Source organism: Neodiprion fabricii, chromosome 1, assembly GCF_021155785.1.
Source record: "Neodiprion fabricii isolate iyNeoFabr1 chromosome 1, iyNeoFabr1.1, whole genome shotgun sequence".
Taxonomy (NCBI): domain Eukaryota; kingdom Metazoa; phylum Arthropoda; class Insecta; order Hymenoptera; family Diprionidae; genus Neodiprion; species Neodiprion fabricii.
This window is the reverse complement of record NC_060239.1, coordinates 19,527,702-19,545,160: the sequence shown is the minus strand read 5'-3', so window position 1 is coordinate 19,545,160 and position 17,459 is coordinate 19,527,702. Positions and strand designations below refer to the sequence as shown.

The following is a 17,459-nucleotide window of genomic DNA, read 5'->3' as shown; positions in this document are numbered from 1 at the left end:
TTCGAACATGATTATGAGCCGTTACCAGAAGATGTTGCTGAGGCTATAATTCCGATTTATACAGATCTCAGCAGTGAGAATTTATTAGAAAGATGTGTGGGTGGTTTTAACCAAAACAACAACGCGAGCTACAATCAACTGATTTGGAAAATCTCTCCCAAAATTGTTCCGGCCGGTTCGAAAACTGTGGAAATCGCTGCATACATAGCTGCCGGCTTATTTAATGAAGTAATGGCATCACTATTGTATTATATGAAGGCAATAGGAATTACACTTGGGCCCAATGCGTATTCATATGCCGAAAAAGAAGATGAGCAGTGCGTGAACATTTCGTGAACATCAGCTCGAGTTATTAGAAGCTGCCGAAGCGGCGGAGGGTGTATTATATGGTCCTGGAATAGACGACTCCATGTAAGTTGAAAAAAAAAAAATTTTATCCTATGTAAAGTGCTTTTCAAACTTTAAACGCGTTTTTCTCAAAATGGTATTTACAAAGTCGGTGACCAACATTACTCGAAAACGGCTAAACCGATTAGTCTCAAATGTTAAAACGAGCTTCTTAAATATATTTTTTAGTAATTAATCGAAGATTTTTTCTCAACGACAAATATTTTTTTTTATAAACAATTTAAGGCCGAAATTTTGGTCAAAAATCGATTTTTTTTTTTTTTTTTTTTTTGAGAAACCGCCATTTTGACAAAAAAATTTATTTTGCTTATTCCTTCGATTAATTACTAGATTTAACATTACTTCAACGAAATCTGTTTGGTTTTTTAATTTCAGAGGATCCAGTTCAAAGATATAGTGGTCATCGCAAAACGTCTTTTTTGAGAGGAGCTCCCGGAGTTCAGCTGTAGCTCCTTTCCAAATAAATATTTTTACTAATACTAAGTCTTAAAATACAGTTAAAAGATACCATAATATGTGTACAAATTTTTAGATCAATAAATTTATAATTTTTCTCAGAAAAAATTCTGGAAAATTCGCTTTTTTCGGCCTTCTAACTGTATATAACCCCTTAAAGGTACAAACGAAATTTAAGGATCTAATTTAAATCATCTACAGATTTACGTTCCCGCTATTTTGAAGAGCATCTTATTTATGAATTCTTAGAATCGTTGAAGATGCCAGTCTACCAACAATCATTTATAGAATATAATTATTGTCTTTTATAGTATACAAAATATGTACACTGCAACAGGTTTTTACATTTATACAATCTTATATTATACGCTTTTATTTACATACTTACCAATTTGACCGCCAAATTTTATTATTTGTATTTTTCTTTTATTTTTATTTTATTATGTTTTATTTATTCTTGTGACACCAAATTTGTAACCTTTTCATCAGGTACACACCGAGTACAATCGATTAAAATATAAAAAAAAAGTGTGTGTATCAGCTCCGATGCACGACTAGAGTTTACTCCTTACGAACGATAATTATGATACATGTCGAATAGAAAAAGAGGGTAAATGAACGCATTTTCCAAAATGATAAGAGAAACAAACATATATCTGTAATTGTTCGGATTATTTTAACTTTAATCACTTGATGATTTGTTCAATAGTACATAAAAATACACGTATCAATGCTAGAAGTACAAAAAAACTTTAAAATCAAAACACTAAAAGTTGATGGTTAGATTGCTGTTTGGGTACGTTGTATCGATACAATAAATGCTACTATATGTATTTATTATACAGCATGCATACCCTGTACTCGGCAGCAGTATACAAGTTGCGGCAGAACTTCGTAATACGCAGGCACACAACACACACTTACAAACATACGCACACATTCAACTCTCAGACCAGAGGTAGTTAACTATACAGTGAGACTACGAAGCATCGCACAAAGAGGAGGCCCCGAGGATAGGATACTCTGTGTAATGTATTCCATCTCATTCTTTTACAGGTTCAATCCTACAGATATATGTATATGTTTGTCTCTTTCTACTTAACGCCTCAAGTTTCCGTGTTACACTTGATTTTACTCCTCATAAAATTTCCGTACCGAGCCTTATAACTCAAATCATTTCTTAAGGAGTAAACTTTAAAAATGCCTTTCCGTTTAGTGGGTTGCCAACTTCACATAGGTCTATTATCGCATTAACTCATTCACATCACATTCTTGCCGATTATCGCTTTAATTCGTTCACATCACATTCTTGCCGGTTGTCGCATAGGAACTCAGATGTACCTTAACTAACCTTTGGTAGTTGCTGTTTTTTTCATTAGAGCGATGGTTGGTTCAAATTCGCACATATGTATTCTTGACGCAGTAAAAAAGCATCAAATTTCTATCGCATCCCCGTTCTGATATTTAATCGGATTCGGGAAAAAATATTGTGGTCGGTCCAGCTTTACGTAAGGCTAGTTTAACCGCGGATGTCTCGGAAAGGGTTGGAGCGCCAAAATGGGGGTTGAAGTACAAAAGTAGCATCAAATTTTGATTTTTGTGTCATTGTGATTCCTGTATTCCGTTAATGTAAAAGTTTTTTGTGGTCAGTCCAGCTTTTCGTAAACCTAGGTTGACCACACGTATCTCGAAAGGGGTTAGAGCACCAAAATCGGGGTTTGGACACAAAATTAGCATTAAATGAGAGTTTTGGTATTATTTCGAAAAAATTATGTGGTTGGTCCGGGTTTAGAGACATCTGTTTCATACTCGGTTGCTGTCCCCCATTCCCTGACACATGCTATTCCTTGAAGCACAAGTCTCAATAGGGCCGCGCAAAAAAAATGAAATTTACAAGCTCAAGGATGACTGGCGGTGGGCCTCCGATTCGTGGAAAATCAATTTCCCGCTTGTCCCGTAGCGGCCCTATTCAGAGAGGGCACTATACCTTAAAAAAACAGTGAAATATAAAGATAGTCACAGGTAGCCAGAAACCACAAATTTTTCAATAAGTGTGCACCTAGAAATTACCTTTCGCATACTCTGCAATAAAAAAACCGTTGAAACTCGTGTAAACTTTGTTCAGGTGATTAAAGAATGAACGATAACAATAGCATGACTCGGTCGGTAAGGATATACAACTGCTACACAATTTTAAATCGATTTAAGGATTCAAAGATATTGTAGTTTTTTGTTCTTGATTTATTTAATTCCTTCCCAATTTTTTCGGTAATAGAAAGATTATTACGTACAACATCAAGAATACCTTTCACGATACTATTTAATTAGGTGCATTAAGCTTCGAACAATAACCCCAATTTTCTTGCTTGTCCAGAAAACCTTGAAATTTCGAGTTCAATTCTAAAAAATGGTCTTCTAAATTAACCGCCATTTTGTCAGCAATGAAAACTTTTTTCAGAAAGCTCAGATTTTTTTACATGGTGAAACATGTAATTTTTCTTCTGTAAATTTTATCTCATGAGAGTGCATCGATTTGTGACGTGCTTCAAGAGGATCAATTCAGCAACAAAGTATATCGAAATTTCTTTTCCGTGATTCCTTTTGTAGACAGATTTTCATTGCAAGGACTTTTTTTTGAAGACTTTTACTTCATATAAGTCGTAATATATACCACACATAATAATCAAATGCAGAGAAGGGGGTGGAGACACACCGATTCCAATCCAGCTGTAGCCATTTAGTGAAATCCCACGACTTAGCTACTAAATTTTTAAAAACCCCACTACTTTTAACATTGAGATGGCAAATACCTAAATCTCGAAAAATTTTCATTTTCAAAAAGTATCGGTGAAATTTATATTCTAAAGTTTAGATTGTGTGTCTTCTGCTTCAATATTCTCATATCACCAGAGTCAATGTAAAGTAGTTGGAACCGATTTTTGCAATGACTTTATTAATGACAGTAGTTTGCAAAGAATTAAGATTTAGTTTTTCGTTTAACTCTCACCTGATAAATGTATTCCTTCTGCAAGTACGTATGGTGCGTAGGTGAAGACCAGCATTAACCCGAATTCAAGGGATGGATTTCTTCTCAAATCAACATGCTTTAGGAGGAGGGCACTAATGAGGGCAAAAACGACGCCAATACCAGCGGAGGCGAAAAACATTAAGCAGAACCTGTTTATTCCCAATATAATTGCTTCGCTAGTGGTAGCTGCGTTATTAGACTCAAGTACAGAAGTTGTTAAAACAATTGAAATAGCGTCATTAAGAATCGACTCGCCAAAAACCAACATGTTGAGAACTGGATCCACATCAAGGGCATGAAAAATGGCAACTGTTGCAACTGGATCGACAGCAGATATCAGAGAACCAAATGCAAAGCTCTCAACAAAGCTTAGCTTGTAAGCAACTTCAGCAAGGCCAAGAAGATAAATACCGGCACCAATAACGAATGCCGATATGGCAGTACCAACAATGGCAAATACCAAAATGCTACCAATATTTTGGAAGAAGTTTCCCTTGTGCAAATTGTAGCCAGACTCAAATATAATAGGAGGTAAAAGCACAAGGAAAAATGCAGTAGGAGAGAATGCTTCCTCTTTACGCCAATTAGCTATATTTTGATTTGACATTAGATTGATTATCATTCCAATTGCACCACCAAGAAAAACTATAACCACAGATTCTGGCAAGTACTGGAAATTAGTCTGGAGCATTAAATGAATAAGTAAAATTCCAAGAGCTAAGACGCAGAGTACAAAAAATATGGACATTGAACTATTGTGTTCTTCTTCCGCAGAGCCTTTATCTGGTAAAACTGGTTCAACTGATGCGGCAGTTGTTGTACTGGTATTAGTCATATTTGCTGTTTCTGAACTTTGAGCAACCGTCGTGAGGTCCGAGGTTATATTTATCGAATTTTTATCTGTTCTCGAATTATGTAGCACAGTCGATATAATTGAATTATCTGTGGTGAGAATTCCTGAACGATTATCCAAGGTCTTAGCAATGTCAGAGGCAACGCTCATCTGTACTGTCTTTGTACCAGTTGTTGACAGCTCGGTTGATATGCTGACACGATTGCTGGCTGAGCCAAGTTCGATATCCTGATTACGTGAATCATTGGTCTGAGTGTTTGAAGCATGGAGTTTGGGAACATTCAGATTTGGCAAAATACTTTTATCTTCGAGCTTGGGAATGACCATTGGAGAAAATATATCATCAGTAGTATTCTGCACATTCACATCTTTGAGGTTAAGGTTGTCATCTTCAGGTGATACAAAGTGTGACTTGTGAAATAAGAGTAATATTATGAACAGAGTACAACCCATACGGGAAGCTCTAATAAATCTAGGATTTCTGTACATTATTTTCTCGTCACACATCACACGAAACCGTAGAAAGTAAAGATTTCCTCTATTAAACTTGAATTTGACATATGCACGACCACCGGTTATATAATATCGCTTTTCACTGGTTGCACTAGAACTACTAGAAATGCTGTGACGACGCAACAGACAACCTCAGGAAGTGAGACACCGAATTTTATCGCGAAGATATGGTGTGTATTCTGAAATATAAGGCTGTGTTCCCATGTGTCAGAATTCACGGATCCGGAACGGAGTCGGAATCTAGGGAGTTTTCAGAGACCCAATCATAGACGTTCTGGTCATTACGTTCCGCGTGCATTGCGGGCATTTGCCACATGTCAATAATACCAACGGACTACCTTATTTGTGAATCCGTGTGTAAAACCAAGCGAGTACAGTACTGATGAGTATTATCGAGTATTATAAACAATTTGTAGCGGACAATGAGTCGTCCTGTTGATCCCGTAAATACATATTTAACAATTGAATAAATTAATAATATTCACAGATTCACTGGGTATTGAGGCGATCCTTTATCGGTCCATCAATTTTTCTGTTTTTATCTACACAATTAAATGTAATTAAATGTATTTGTATACAACTGATAACCTATATTCATCCTGTTCTTTTCCATTTCATAAATAATACGGAGATGAATATTAAAACCGTTTGAGAATCCATTATTACCACTGAATATTATCGAATACAAAAATATTTTATGAGGCAGAAGCTAGCAGCCAAGCGTGCTGACGTTGATGAAAATGAGACATTAAAGCCCAAAAATCGATAAAATTGATTAATGTCATAGAAAAAGCTTTTTACTACTGCACTTTTCTACAATTATGGATATGAATTTGTACTGCATAGTCCTATTCGACAGAAATTTGGCACGTTTGACTGCTAATTCCGGCTGCTAGCTTCAGCTTTATGAATATTTTATCCTCCGGTACTAATGAAATATTTGTTTGCCAAGTGTTTATACGTTAATTGCACAGTTGTGTAAGTAAGCGGATTCCGTTGCTGTTAAGTCCTTCGTTCCCATGGACCGGAATTATTAAGAGCGTGTGACTTTGGTACTGTATCTGGTGGAAATTACCAGATGTTAGAGACTGGAATCGTTCACACAGCTACAGTTAGACTCACATCAGTAGTTTGGGTCACCAATTACCGATAAAGTATTAAAATACACCTGATAATGGTTATTCTATCACTCTAATCGAACGAACCGAGGAAGGAGTAATTGTTAGATGAAAGATTTAGTTAATTGGCTTACCTTTTGAGAATAATCTGGATATGATGACTTGCAGCGTAGATTAGTGAGAGGATTTAACGGAATGACTGATTGTAATATATTTGGATACTTTGATTAACTTGGATTTATTTTGTAAGTTCAATATTTCAAGTCACAAACAACAGGGTTACTTAGTTGTTAGATCTTGAATTGATATGACAAAAATGGAGTTGAAAGCTCGCTGGAGTTTTGGACAGAGTAACTTCGTAGGAAAGGTTTAAATACAAAAGGCAAAAGGATTTTACCGCGAGACTGTACCGGGACAGGATAACGAATCTAGTGGTAGAAACCAAGAGGACGATTCGATGATCGGTCACCATTTTTATGGCTATCGATCGTTGCGCAGAACGATCCCCTTCTTTCGCTTTTGTCAACTTCTGCGCACCTTCCCCTTTTTCTAGGAATTAAAATTAGGGCACGACATCTTCGCCGCATGTTCGCCCGTGCTCTTAGCTCTTTAGCTATTACTATATTGCAAGCTTTTTACATATGGTATAACGCTGTGTTGGTGCGATGGTGTAGACGTAGGGTCGTTGTGCTGTAATTTTCCACTCTGCGTAGGCCCCTTGGCTACCGTGCTTCTTCCCCCCTTTTCGTGGGCGTTAGGACCTGGGCCAATTTTAGCAGCTATTTCCTAATATGGTGATCGCAGTGCACGTGCGCTAGAGGTGATCCATGTTTCGTGGTGGACGTTAGTGCCGTGTGCACTTTCGGCGTCACGATGCGATGGGTTCTAGTCGTAGTTTGCTTCTTAAATATTCTTCCTACCCTGTTCGTTACAAAGTCTATATATTAAGATTACCATATCGGTTACTTGTTGTTTTGTTAGTTTTATAGCGTATAAATATGTAGAATTGCGTATGTATTATAATTGATTACTATCGTTATTCACCTGGAGTACAATAGCGATTATTTATGAGACATAGTTGCTATTTGCTTAATATTATTAGGATTGGGCTGCTGCGAGTATTCTTAGGTGTTTGTGTTATAACAATCTTAACAGATTTAGGGTATTTAACAATTTGATAATTCGTAATTTTAGAGCTGGTTTACATGTGTGCTATCGTATATAATTCTCTTCCGTAATTAATAATTCGTATACTGATATAGATCGGCTTGGAAGGTATCAGAACGTTGTTCTTATGTTTGTTGGTTGCCTGTTACTGGGCGTTACCACGTATACATCCTTGAGTTTATTCCTTGGTGTCGTACAATACCTGTAAGGAGCTAGGCATGTGTTTTCTTATGTTTTACCTCAAAACTGGTATAAGCTTTGTTCACTTAAGGGGGGAGCCTGCTGTAGAGGCTTCACAAAATCGATTTTTTCAAGGATTTTTTTGGGAAGGAAAGAAATATCCGGTTGAAACGAAACTTTCAGGTTTTATTGTTATATATTTCAGCAGTCTTTTTGAATTTTTTCATTAAGATATATGTCATATTATGCCTGGTACAAGCCGTACAAGCATTTCACTGAGGCGTCTCGAGTGTGCATTTGTCGTGCGGCGGGAAAGGTGCAGGTCGCAATTTCCATCTGAAACAAAGAACCCAAAAAGATTTTTACTTCTCAATAGTATAGCTTCTAGTTCAACCAAGAAAATTCAACAAAGAGTGAAAAATTCAACGATTTTTCGCAAATTGAAAAAAAAATTCACTTTAGATTGTTTAAAAAGTGGGTTAATCTTAACTTTCTTAAGGTTTTTTAGGTTCAACTAGAAGAGAATTTAATCCCGATTACAATGCAATTTGTCTCGTTTCGATAGAACGTTTAGTTTTTTCCCTATCTTTCCCGCCAATTAGGAAAAATCGTAAAAATGAAAAACCGAGAAATCGTGCGTCAAAGTTTTCGTATATAAAAAATCGTAATTTTCTTGAACTCACCGCATTAATATGCTAATCTGCGCTTCCGTGGCTTTCCAGTACGTTCACTTGAAGTTTTGCACACTTTTGGATAGCTCTGTATGATTTCAAGATGTTCACGTGCCGAAAGTCAAATCGAAACTGAACCTAAATACTATGGTAGCTTTGCTCAAACCGACGCAGCCAGTTCATATACCTTGTTGAATAGAAAAGAACAATATGTATTGTGTACATTTGAAATTTCGCGCCATAAGATGGCAACAGCAGAATGTGCGTATATGCGAGAGTTGTCGCCCTCTCGGAAAAGCGGCATTGTGGCACAATACTTTTTTCTCCTGTGTGCAAGGAAGCATCGTTACGAGACATGCTGTTTTCTATTAAATAAATATCTATATTATTATCACCAATCACTCCACGCTGTCGTATAATATCACCTTTCCCTAACAACAATATTCATTATTATATTCATTGTATTCATTGTTATATCCATTATATTCATTATTATGCGAAAACTGTATTCATGATGCATTGTATTCATGCGAAAATAAATGAATATTTTCACTCTTACATAAGGATGTTTTTTTTCGTCTATGTGAGTACCTTATTACATACCTAGTACCTATTTTCTACGTCAACTTAGAATATTCTCATTTGTTGAAGGACTCTTGCTGAATATTTAAAATTGATAATGCTAAGCTGAACAATTCAAATTATAATTCAAATTCATTATGCGCGCAAATAATGGTTTTCATGAAGTTATCTACAATATTTTCATTATTCTCTAGATGAGAAGTTCTTACAGAACAGCTAGCACCACAGTGCGACAAGCACATTTCGCGTGCCACTTTTACCTACCAGTGGCAGGGGGCTGTTCCAAACCCAAGCCACGTAAGTCTAACCTAACCAAGCCACTCCCATGAGTGGAGAAACGGTGTTCTGGAATAACCGCAACCTCAAATATCTGGACGAAGACAACTCAGGTTTGAAACTCCTGGAGATGCCAGAAGTAATCAAAGAGTACTTTGGCACATCGTCGATTGAGGAATAGCCATTGGGCAGCAGAAGAAGAAGCCGAGCTCCCAGGCCTGTATGTGAGACCGTATTTTACAGACGAGAGAAATGGCTGGAATTTGCAAACACCACCGACGCAGGAACACATTTTCAAATCTGTTTGGATCATTTCGACCGGAAGTGCATTTGGAATACTTGATGGAAAAGTTGATATGTGAAATCTATTTTTGACACTGTGATATCCTATAATGTATCTTGTACACAGGGTGTTGACTGAAGATGTATAAAAACTGATAGCCTTATGGGACTTTGCGTGATGGAAAATTGACGAGATAAATTCATCCTCCAACGGCGCCCTCTGCATCCTTTCTTGCACGCGCAACCCAATCCAACAAGCGGTCGTTATGTAGAGGCAACAAGAACTGATCATACCACCGCTCACCGCGTGTTCCCAGACAATGCAAAGTCGAATAATGGGGATAGGGCAGCCGGACCACCTATTATTCTTACACCGTGTGTAAAATAAATAGAGCATGCCGGCCATTTCCCTTGTCCCCTGTAGCCGGATTCTGCAACTTGTTATCGAGTACTATCGATATCGTTAAGTAGCTACGGTTGTCGCTTGTGGTTCATAAATTTAGCACCCGATGTTAATATAATCGACTGAAAGTAGTTTAGATCGTTTGCGCGTGGCTCGAATATGAAGAACTCGCTCTCGTTTACACGTTTACTCGTTTTTGAGAAAACTGCAAATAAAGTTAGCGTGCTGAATTCCAGCACCCGGTTTTTGAAAATGGCATTATGCGAAAGACTCATAGAATTTCGTATGCATTGTCCTGCCAATCCTTTGCGCACGTTTGCGCAACCAGCACCGCGAAGTAATTATGCAGAAAATATCAAAATTACCAGTAAAATTATTATTTCTTATAATTTACAATATTAGACACCAGAATGATTTATTATATGCGCCGGGAGCGGTTCATTTCCGTGCGTTCCAGATTCCAACCGGATAGACCGTAACTATTGTAGTAAATAGCTGAAATAATGCGTCTCAATCAATTTAAATCGTTCACGCGGTTTGCGCGTCACCCAAAACAGAAAAATATCACAATAATTCGTTTGCGCATTAGCGCGGCGTTCAGAAAAAGTGGAATGAACACGGGGTACCGAATTTCAGCACCCGCGCTCTTCAAATATCGATACTGTATATGCTCTAAGACATGAACCCAGTTTGGAAAATTCTAGGCATCTCGTCACTAGAATCGCTTGCGCGTTGTTTGCGCAAATACTATCTGTAACAATTATCCAGCCAATGACAAAGTTGGTCTTATAATGCAGAGCAAAGATATATTACATAGAGGGGCCAAAAAATTCAGCACATGTTCGGCACCCGTTAATATTATTGACACGTGTTCGTTAGAATTGCGTATGTGTCAACAGAAAGCAGCGCGCTGAATACTGACCACAGTATTACTTCGGGGTACTGACCAAATGGAAGAGTGTGGGCCTAACCCATAAGTATCGTGACAAAAATTTCATTTTATTGTGAAACAGGTTCATTAACAATACAACTACACTCAGCAACAAAATTAACGGTGCACCCGTCACTCGGCGAAATAATACCGATTTTCAAACTGCTGTAACTCTATGAAAAAATGGCGTGTGTGTGCAGGCAACAATCAGGACCCATGGCTCGTCACTTCCACGGTATTATGCAGGCGGTATTAAGAAGTAGAGGTGGCCGAGTAATACCCGAATTTAAACTCTCAATATGGTGAATACACACACACGCAGTAAAGCGAGGGTTTGAAGTCGTGAAATACCGTGGAAGTGACGAGCCATGGGTTGTAAGTGTCGATGCGGAATTCGAATATTCGTGGCCTTATTAGGCCACTAAAATGTCAGATGAGATGAGACAGGTGACGCGGCGCCCAGTGGCGCTAATTGCCGATACGGTCACGGTACTCGCTCGGCCAGCGAAAGGGGGAAGATCTTCGGTGACAACAGGATCTCTTTCTCTTTCTCTCAGAGGACGTTGAAAAGACCAGTTGAGTGACAATCCATAACAACCTGAGAAGGAGGAAGGGAGGGGAACGTGGACTGGATACCGTCGGCATATCCCGATCGATTTGACCACCTAAGAGTCCAAAAATTAATTCTCCGTCAACTCACCACCTGAGAGTCCCTGGAGTTTAAAAGAAAGAGCCAACAATCGACAAAGCCCCTGGTCAAGATAAGTTGCCAAGACTATTGTAATTTCGCCCTGGAGGGGTTGTACTGCTAGGGAGCTGACTATAGGTCGGAAAAACGTTCGAGCGAAAATAGCTTTTAACCATTTGGTGTAGTAATGCGCCTGGTGTTTCTGTTTTGTTAATACAGATGTATGTAGGTAGCTGTACACAGATCGTTCGGTGATTTTTGTTATTTACTCTCTTTTTTAGAGACGAGACCGATAGTATATTATTTATTTATTTTATTAAGGGAAAATTAGACGTCGGTTTAGTGAATCCATATCCCTAGAATTTAATATCCTTTTTGTTTTCGTATAATCTCACAGGGTCCTGATCGCTGCCTGCACATACACGCAAACACACACATACACGGGATGCATGGAAGACTGTACCTCCTCCCAATGCATCCTGGATCACGCCAAATCAATCTACTCTTGCTTGTCGATCCTGCCCTTATTGACATTGCGTCACTAAAAGTTGAATAAGTCAGCGAAAAAAAATTGTGAAACAAATGTCCAGCAATCATTTTGAAGAGGAGATTCCAGGTTACAAAATGGTCGCCTAGAAAGTTCTCTGTCATTTTTTAAACACCTTGTAGAGAACTTTGAAGAACTAGTTTTTTCTGGCGTTTCGCAACTCGGCACTCAAACCTACGCCACGAGGTCAAAAATGACCGTAGAAAGAGAATTCAAAAACCATCTTGAAGATGAAGTTTCAACCTTCAAAATACCCTCCTGAATGATTATTTTCACCATTTTTTCATTGAGTTACAGCAGCTTGAAAATCGGTATTATTTCGCCGAGTGACGGGTGCACCGTTAATTTTGTTGCTGAGTGTAGTTGTATTGTTAATGAACCCGTTTCACAATAAAATGAAATTTTTGTCACGATACTTATGGGTTAGGCCCACACTCTTCCATTTGGTCAGTACCACGAAGTAATACTGTGGTCAGTATTCAGCGCGCTGCTTTCTGTTGACACATACGCAATTCTAACGAACACGTGTCAATAATATTAACGGGTGCCGAACATGTGCTGAATTTTTTGGCCCCTCTATGTAATATATCTTTGCTCTGTATTATAAGACCAACTTTGTCATTGGCTGGATAATTGTTACAGATAGTATTTGCGCAAACAACGCGCAAGCGATTCTAGTGACGAGATGCCTAGAATTTTCCAAACTGGGTTCATGTCTTAGAGCATATACAGTATCGATATTTGAAGAGCGCGGGTGCTGAAATTCGGCACCCCGTGTTCATTCCACTTTTTCTGAACGCCGCGCTAATGCGCAAACGAATTATTGTGATATTTTTCTGTTTTGGGTGACGCGCAAACCGCGTGAACGATTTAAATTGATTGAGACGCATTATTTCAGCTATTTACTACAATAGTTACGGTCTATCCGGTTGGAATCTGGAACGCACGGAAATGAACCGCTCCCGGCGCATATAATAAATCATTCTGGTGTCTAATATTGTAAATTATAAGAAATAATAATTTTACTGGTAATTTTGATATTTTCTGCATAATTACTTCGCGGTGCTGGTTGCGCAAACGTGCGCAAAGGATTGGCAGGACAATGCATCCGAAATTCTATGAGTCTTTCGCATAATGCCATTTTCAAAAACCGGGTGCTGAAATTCAGCACGCTAACTTTATTTGCATTTTTCTCAAAAACGAGTAAACATGCAAATGAGAGCGAATTCTTCATATTCAAGCCACGCGCAAACGATCTAAACTACTTTCAGTCGATTATATTGACATCGGGTGCTAACGAACCTGCGAAAACGCTGTTAGGGCAAAAAATATACACAACTCATTATTATTATATAATTTATTAGAGTATGCATCATTTTTCCAGTTCACTTGCATTGAAAATTAGTACAGTCATCATGCAGTCAAACGCCTGATCCAAGTTTGAGAAGTAGTAACTTGGTATTCCAATGCTAACGACAACTATTGAACGATTTATATACGCCTATTGCTTCAACTTTCTTCCAAAAGATACGTTTTGAAGTATTAACATAGAATGTCTTGTCAAAAAATTGAAACTGAGTCACAGTTGCGTTAGTCAGTTTGATGCACTCACACCCAACATGCACAGTAACATGATTTTATGATTTTAAAAGCATTCAAAAAATATGTTTGAGGCGGATGATCTACAGCTGAAAACAGATTGAAAAAACAAAAGCTATTAGTAGTAGATAATACCAATAGATGCAATTAGCTGGCATTAGTGGAATAATCTGAAATTATTAATTGATATTTTTTTTATAGCTGTGTTTCATTCTTGAAATAATTTTAACTTATGAAACAAAATATTTGCGAAAAAACATAAACTAACCATACAACAACCATTGTAAATAGCATCTGATTACTAAGAGTTTCCAAAGAACATATTACTGGAACCATCAAGAATTGGCTACCATCCAAAAATGTGTAGTAAAATGCACTACATTCTCCTGACGAAAAGTACAAGCCATAAAACGCAAGAAACCATTACTTATAAGATATAAAAGAAATATCCTTGCTATCTTAAATCACCCCCACTGTATTCCGCAATATCGCAATTTTTCTGCCATCAGCCCCGTGTGTATGTATAAATTTGCAAATTTTACTGTTAAATCAATGCTTATTTAATTAGCAACAACAAGAACCATAGTAAATTGTTTGGGGTAAACATTGTACCTAAAGGAAATTAATAAAAGATTGATTGGTCGCCTAAGTGGAATGCGTGATCGTCGATGATATAATTTCCTAGCAAAAGCTTTGTGGCGAGACTTGTTATGATTGCTTACTGAAGTACTTTGGGACGTGTCTTGTCTTTTTGGATTCTAACTATCTCTCGAATGAAAAAATGCCAAGTTGAAATGGTAAAAATCCAGCAACCCAAATTCGCTATGAGAATTTCTTAGAGCAGACGTCTCAACCACTGTCGCACCTTGTATTAAGATCGATGGTCGCCGATCGCGCCAAGTTCATTAACTGTAAGATACCCGCTAAAACAGATCCTCTCTGTGCACATGTATTTGAGGCATTCCATACCAAATCACTCAGGCTATGACCCTGAACAATTCCGATTTTTTTCGGATGCGCACAGTATTCATAGCATTGAAACTCAGATGCGAAATGGAGAAAATTTACACAAATTGTATCATGTGGGATGTTGGTTTTAACATCAAATTTACAGTGGAACTTTTCTTTTCTTTTGCAACAGAGGGTTTTAATTTCTTTATTTGGATAATTTCAATAGAATTAGTTCTGCAATTTTTTAGGGTCAATTTAATTATATTGAGAATTCCTCAAAATTAAATAATCATAAGTCATAAACAAATATGTATTGCAACTTGGCATTTTTGATGCCCGTTACAAGGGGTTCCTTGAACCCTGGGTGGAACCAAAATTTAGGAATTTTCGAAATTGATTCGCGAAGTCTTTGCAAAAGAGCGCCAGGACTAGAGTCACGCATCCGAAACTACGAGAGGGGACACCTTAGCGAATAGCGTAAGATATTTGAGGTTTTTTTCTTTTGTTTATTTTTCGAGTTACACCGGCATCAGGCAGAAGTCGGCACCGAATTCGAGGAAATTGCGGAGTGGCGGACTAGCGACAATTGCGAAGGAAGGATGTCGAGGCTGCGGAAAGGGAGCCAACGCAGATCCCCGCATCGCGGAAAGCCAAGGTGGACGCGATTCCCGCTGGTGGCCAGCGCGCCGCGCCGCAGCCTCTCCCCCTTCGTCCCGCCAACAATTGACTAGCGAACTTGCGACGGACCGACTAGCGACGAGGGAGCACCACGCTCACCACCAAGACGTCATGGAGCTGCGCGGAGGACGAGATTGTGATCTAGCGTTAAGTTCTGCGCAGCGATGCTATTCAAGGTGCGCGTCGAGTTGCGCAATCGACGAAATCGATGACGGATCGATTATTGCGTATTCTTGTGGGTATGACGTCACGTATGGGATGGCGTATCGAGATCCGTGTTGCGGCAGGTCGTAGGTTATTGAAACCACTCTATTTCTGGCGGTCGTGATAAGAAGTCATGTTTTGGGGAGTTTCGCGAAGTAATGGAGTCGCCCAAAAATCGGGAGGGGAATGGAAAGCGGTTGCAAGGATATAGAAGGTAAACGCTGCTTCTATCCCTGCGATTGAATTTCGAGCATAATTACGATAAGGCTTGTCGAGTAACGGATAGCCGTTTTGGATTTGCGTTGTAGAAAAGTACTCGAAATTCTTTTGCTTGATGGCCGTAGCCTGAGTACGCGTGTTAGAGTAGAGTAAAGTTTGAGTTCCTGAGAAAGTTGAATAGAGTCACGGGGTTTAGTTGAGTCTCTCGTTTTTGAAATTCAGTATAGCCGAATTCCGCTGTACCAGGTAGAGCCGCGTTATCGAGTTTTTCAGTGTCGCCTCTCGAGTAGGTCGGGAAGTGCCGAATCTGAGTGCTCGGATTAGCGGATAACGTTTTGGACGATTTTGAGAAGATTTGATTTCGGATGTGTTGCGATAGCGTATAGTTTAGGTTACGTTTAGTTGCGCTTGCGCTTAGTTCCATACCCGTTGAGTTAAGATAATGTTAATTGAGTTGTGTTACCTTGAGCTTGTGTTTAGTTGAAGTTACATTTAGTGGTGCTTGCGCTTAGTTAAGTTGCCGTTTATGTAAGATAGTGTTTAGTCGAGTTGAGGTGATGTATAGTCAAAATTGCCGTTGCGTTGAGCAGCGGTTGAGACAAGAAGTTCGAATATTGAGTTTTGGTGGCGTCTGAAGTTTAGTGGCGTTTGCGGATTTGTTTAGTTGAAATAAGTAGGAAATAAGCTTTAGGTTAAGTAATGTTGTCACGTTTAGAGTTAGGACAGCTCGCGGTAGCGTTGAAGCTCCGAGTCGGGTGAGATCTCGGGTGAGATTGAGGACGCCGTCTGTTCGGTAGTCCGACCGCGCAGGAGGCGCACAGTGGTCCAAAAGCCCGAATTCCTGGTCAAAACTAATAACTCAAATATTTCTCAGTGAAAATTGCTAGTATTACTATATCTATAGTTTTTTGGCTTGCTGGTTTCGAAAATGAATGCAAAAATGCGAAATTCAAAATGGCGCGCCCGAAACGGCGGATATTTTTTACAAAAAATGGTACAAATTTTTAGAAATTCATAGTACGAATGTTTTTTGGGTCGCTGATTCCGAAAAAAAAAAACAAAAATGCAAAATTCAAAATGGCGGACGTTAAATGGCGAATGTTTTTCGCGAAAAATGATACCAATTCGCTGAAATTCATATTAGTAATGTTTTTGGGGTCGCCGATTCCGAAAACGAATGTAAAAATGCGAAATTAAAAATGGTGGACCGAAAATGGCGGGAATATTTCGTGAAAAATAGTACAACTTTGTTAAAAGTGTTATTTTGTAAATTAATTTCTTTAATTCATACAGATTTTTTTCTTATAAAACAAAATAACATAATTTTTAAAGATACATACTAATCGCTATCTGAATTCTCATCATTGACGTCGTTTTGATGAATGACGTTGTCTGCGTCGCCCCGCTACACTAGTCCCACGAGGCGGGCCACGAGGCTCCGACCGAGTCGACAAAACACTGCTTCAAAGAATGCGTATTTTTGACCAATGGAGCAAAAACGAGCAGGCGATGCCAACGGTTTCACATTCTCTATACTTTTTCACACTAGGAATCGTTGAGATCTCCGCAGGATCTCTGGGGATCATAACTAATTCTCTACAGATAGTAATGCAATTCAATGAAATAGGTTATTTTGCAGCACTCGTATTGCATCATTAATATCATCGCCATAAATTCCGAAACTTGGTTCATTCACAAAATTTAT

The 17,459-nt window shown here is 38.5% G+C and overlaps 1 protein-coding gene across 2 annotated transcripts in view; it reads right to left on the bottom strand.

The window, feature by feature from the left end:
- The window catches only part of LOC124185654 (sodium/hydrogen exchanger 8), a 43,411-nt gene extending 38,022 nt beyond the window's left edge, over positions 1-5,389 (bottom strand). For both annotated transcript variants that reach the window (XM_046576615.1, XM_046576624.1), the window contains exon 1: positions 3,872-5,389. In XM_046576615.1, coding sequence (XP_046432571.1) covers positions 3,872-5,252 — 1,381 coding nt within the window. In that variant the 5' untranslated portion in view covers positions 5,253-5,389. The remainder of the gene's footprint in view (positions 1-3,871) is intronic.
- Positions 5,390-17,459: the final 12,070 nt, after the last annotated feature.